This window comes from Aplysia californica, unplaced genomic scaffold (genome assembly GCF_000002075.1).
Source record: "Aplysia californica isolate F4 #8 unplaced genomic scaffold, AplCal3.0 scaffold00473, whole genome shotgun sequence".
NCBI classification, from domain to species: domain Eukaryota; kingdom Metazoa; phylum Mollusca; class Gastropoda; order Aplysiida; family Aplysiidae; genus Aplysia; species Aplysia californica.
The window spans coordinates 250,623-254,756 of record NW_004797743.1 but is presented as its reverse complement, the minus strand read 5'-3'; the positions used below and the strand labels follow the sequence as shown (position 1 = coordinate 254,756).

The following is a 4,134-nucleotide window of genomic DNA, read 5'->3' as shown; positions in this document are numbered from 1 at the left end:
CCCCCCACACACACACATACTTTTTTTTAAAGGCATGGACTAGAAGACTTCAAGTTTGAGGTAGCAGTATTATATAGCTAAACCTAAATATTAAGTAACAAGTACACTGCTCATGCTGTGGAAAAGATTGAAATCGGTTTCCTTTCTTATCTCCAGATTTTAACAATATGGATCGTTAAACTTACGAGGTCCCGCGGAGCGGTGAATTGTGTCCCTTTGTTTCTCTTCTGGGGACTGTCTCTGGTCGCCGAGTCACTACAGCTGTACCGGAGGATTGGCCTGGTAAGTTTAAGTTTTTAAAATGTTGGAGGAACTTTAAACCTTTAGTGTACCTACGCAACAACTCCAATCTAACTTGGAATTAACCCCTGACGAACGAACCCCCCTGCTTGTGGCCAAGCAGCCACGCCAATATGCGACCAACCAATCAACCAACCACTGAACTTTCTAATTAAAAAGTCAAGCAGTCTAGGAACAAACAAATCAATCTATCAAAACCTATTTACCGAACAGTCGATTCAGATTAAACACACTCAGATACCTTCCTAACTTACCCAATAACACACTGAGTTACAAAATTACAGCAAACAAGCTAACTATTCATACTGCAAAGCTAACTTTCAAACAGTACCTGTGGGTGGTTGGTAAGTGCTCTGGTGTGGTTTGCTCCTTCTTTCCTGTCTAACATTTATCGTCCTTGTCTCTCCTCCTCCTTTTTTGTGTTTGTTACTCTCTTGTTACCCCTAATTTTCGTCACCTATATGTCCTTACTCTTTGGCAAGTGCCGTAAAACTCTTACCAACCCCTCCCCCCAAAAAAACCCCCCAAAAACAAACAGCAACAACAAAACAACAACAACCCCTCCAAAAAACCCAAACAAACCAACAACAACAATAACAAACAGCCCCCCTCCCCAAAAACCCCCCACAAAAAAAACAAAATAAAAAACACAACTCAAACAGTACCCTATCACGGTCTTAAAACGATACCCTATTTCCCTGATTCTCCCTCAATATTCAGCAGACACAGCCCAGTGTTTCCAACCCTGTCCAAGTCATGCCTTTCCTCCGCTGGCTGTCCGTTGTACTGCAATTTCTCCTCGCCTCATTCGCTGACCACTCGGCTGTTGACTCGGACAGATTTCCAAAAGGCCGTGGACCAGCTGAGCGGGCCTCTATACCAAGCCTGCTCACGTTGTCATGGATGGACCGGTGAGCGTTTGTTGATGTCGTACGCTATAGATTCAAAGGCCTGTTCAAAACTTTTTTTTGTAAGTGTTTTATGTTTTAAGGTCATATGATCGCGCGGGACACATTAAACATTTTAAAGTCGGAAGGAAATTTTGAATTTTGCCTGGGTGGCGGCCGAAGTCTACTCTAATCGATTTTGAACCTCCACTCCAAGGGATCTTTAACGTGCGCAACGTGCACACAGGGCATCCAAGATTTTTTTGCCCTTATTCGAGAAGGCTAGATGTTAGATCTTATCTACCATAAGATCAGGGGTGTGGCTGAAGGACAGCAGTAGGAAAGTACCAGTAGAAACACTGCAGAAAGAATCAGGATCCCAGAGGAGTGGGCAAAGGAGGGGAGTGTTCAAGACTGTGAACCGGCGTCTGTGGTGTAGCGGTTAGGTGCTTCGCTGTCGCACGCTGATACCCAAGTTGGATTCCCGAGTGGGGAGACATTTTCATTGAATATCTTGATTTTTCTGCTGTTGAGCATACCTCTCAGCCCGGATAGGCTCAAACAGGTAATGTCGTACGCCCACCTCCTAAATGACCATAATTATGTCAATGGGGGCGCAAAAGGCCTGCATTTTCAAAGACTGTCATTATTCAAGACATGAGACTGTCTCCATTGAAGAAACGAGCGGGCGAAGAGCTATGAAGTTTTCGAAACAACCCGAGTGCAAAAAATGTTCTGTTGGGGGTTCAAGCTACGATGAACTGTTCCGCTATTCAACATGTTAGCAACTGAACATACGTCACGCCAATTCCACCTTCTTTTTAAGTTAGCAAGCAAAAATATATCAGTTCTGCTTCGTGTTTGTTTCAGCTTTTCTTCCTTTTGTTATAAAAAAAACAACAATAACCATGCAGACTTAGATCTTTATTTCTGCTTATAGTCACCGGTCGATCACGTCTTGTCATTAAGTCTTTGTCATATTTAGTGACACCTTTCGAGCTTAATAACACCGTTTGAGTCTTTGAAAACAAAACTAGAAACACTAAAGTAACATTGCGTGCTGATGCTATACATGTATTAGGATACGGGTCTTAGATTCTGGACTATACTGTTGGCTTTGAATGATTTGGTATTGGTTGATGTGTTTTGTTTGTTTGTTCTTTTTTGGGAAGGGGGGGGGGGGGGGTTGTTTTTGGGGTTGTTTTTTTAAAGGCAGGAGGTAGTGCATCTGTGCCATAGGTTATATGATTATGAATAAATGGCTGTAAATTTCTCTCTTAAGTTATCTACTTCGAGAAAACTACTACACTTGATCACTCTTCGGATTGTTTATTGTTTATACTTCGTTTTCATCAAGGAAAATCACTTTTAAAATGAATCCAAAAAAAAAAGACACACAGAAAGCCCCCCTCCCTAAAAAATCCCCCCAAACCCCCATCAACTTTACAACAAAAACAAACAAACAAACGTGCAGTTTATACATTTTTTCCTTACCAATATCAAAATATAGAGAGTTCAAATACTGCAATGAAAGTTCAAATATCAAAATTGTCAAATCGATTCAACATAATGAGTTCAAATTCAACACAATGGAAAATGTAAGCAAATGCCAGCTCAGATGTAATCGTGAGCGGTTGGCGGGTGCTCTGGTGTGGTTTGCTTCTTCTTTCTTATCAAACATCTATCGTCCTTATCTCCCTTCTTTTTTTCTTTTTTATGTTTATTACTCTCTTGTACCACATCTAATCTTCTGGCGCTCATATGACCGTATGCAGTTTCGAGCGCCGTAAAACCTCTACTAAAACAAAACAAGATGTAATCACAGGAGAGCTCAAATGTAAACATTAGGGAAATCAAATTCGTCATTGTCAGTTCAAATTATGCTGCGTACGAAGGTACATACTGTGTGCCTGCTTCGTTCCCAATACTGGTGACCATTGTGGATGGGATCGGGTCGGGTGGGGTCGGGTTGGTTTTCTAGTCAGATTGAGGGTGCAAAGCGGTTATCGTGGCACAAATTGATCCAGGCGACGAGTCATGCGATCGACCCGACCCGATCACATCCGCATTGGGCACCTGGTGTGAAAACAAATACGGGTGCCCACTACGGCTAGATCGGGCCAATCGCCTGACTCGGTCTCCTGAAACTGAAAACAAAACACGTTTGTTTTTTAGGCGACCGAGTCGGGCGATCCCACCCGTAGTGGACACCCCGTAAAACGCGCTTTGTTCTTGAGGCGACGAGTCAGACGATCGGTTTGTGCCACGATAGCCGCCACCGATCCCGCAGATCGGCGCAGAAGTAGCTAGACCGTGTCTCTGGGCGCTTGTAGAAATTATAAAAAGATTTATTCTTATAACTTACGGCGAATAGTGGTTAGGTGACACAAATCGGCCGCCTTTATGTTCTCTCACTACGAAAACCCCACTGCTACTGACTGAAGTTGTCTTTAGTCCATTCCCAAAGGGAGGATATTAACATACCATGATCTTATGCACAGTAGAATTGTAAATCATCTGATTTATTAATGTCATGCTCATACTGTGCCGGACCAACATCGGAGGAACTGCTGCTTCTACTTTCCTCATCCTTATTATCGTCATTTTCCCTCAACTTCTTTTGTATGTTAGTCACTCACTTGTGAACTGCTATTTCCGGGGTGCCTTGATAGTCGAAGCAGACTTTGTGCTGTTGAGGCTAGAGAGGTGAGAAGAGTAAGCCTGGTTCCCCGTTTGGACTTTTCTGTTGACATCAACCCCTTGGCGCTCAAATGACCTTTTGCAGTTGCGAGCGCCATAAAACCTCACTAAAACTAAACTAAAAAAACTCCACTCATCATCGCTCCTTCGCTGCTCCCCCCTCCCCTTCGACCCAATCTTCCCCCAATCTCCTCCTCCCCCTCCCAATCTCCTCCCAATCTACCATCCAATCTCCCCCTCCCTCAAT

At 43.4% G+C, this 4,134-nt stretch overlaps 1 protein-coding gene across 1 annotated transcript in view; it reads left to right on the top strand.

Annotated features, from left to right (window-relative positions):
• LOC101848682 (canalicular multispecific organic anion transporter 2) overlaps window positions 1–4,134 on the top strand; it is a gene marked incomplete in the record, with an annotated part of 41,034 nt that overhangs the window by 1,239 nt on the left and 35,661 nt on the right. Inside the window, 2 exon segments of the mRNA XM_005105499.3 lie at window positions 157–282; window positions 1,021–1,211. Of these exon segments, the coding sequence (XP_005105556.2) occupies window positions 157–282; window positions 1,021–1,211 (317 nt within the window).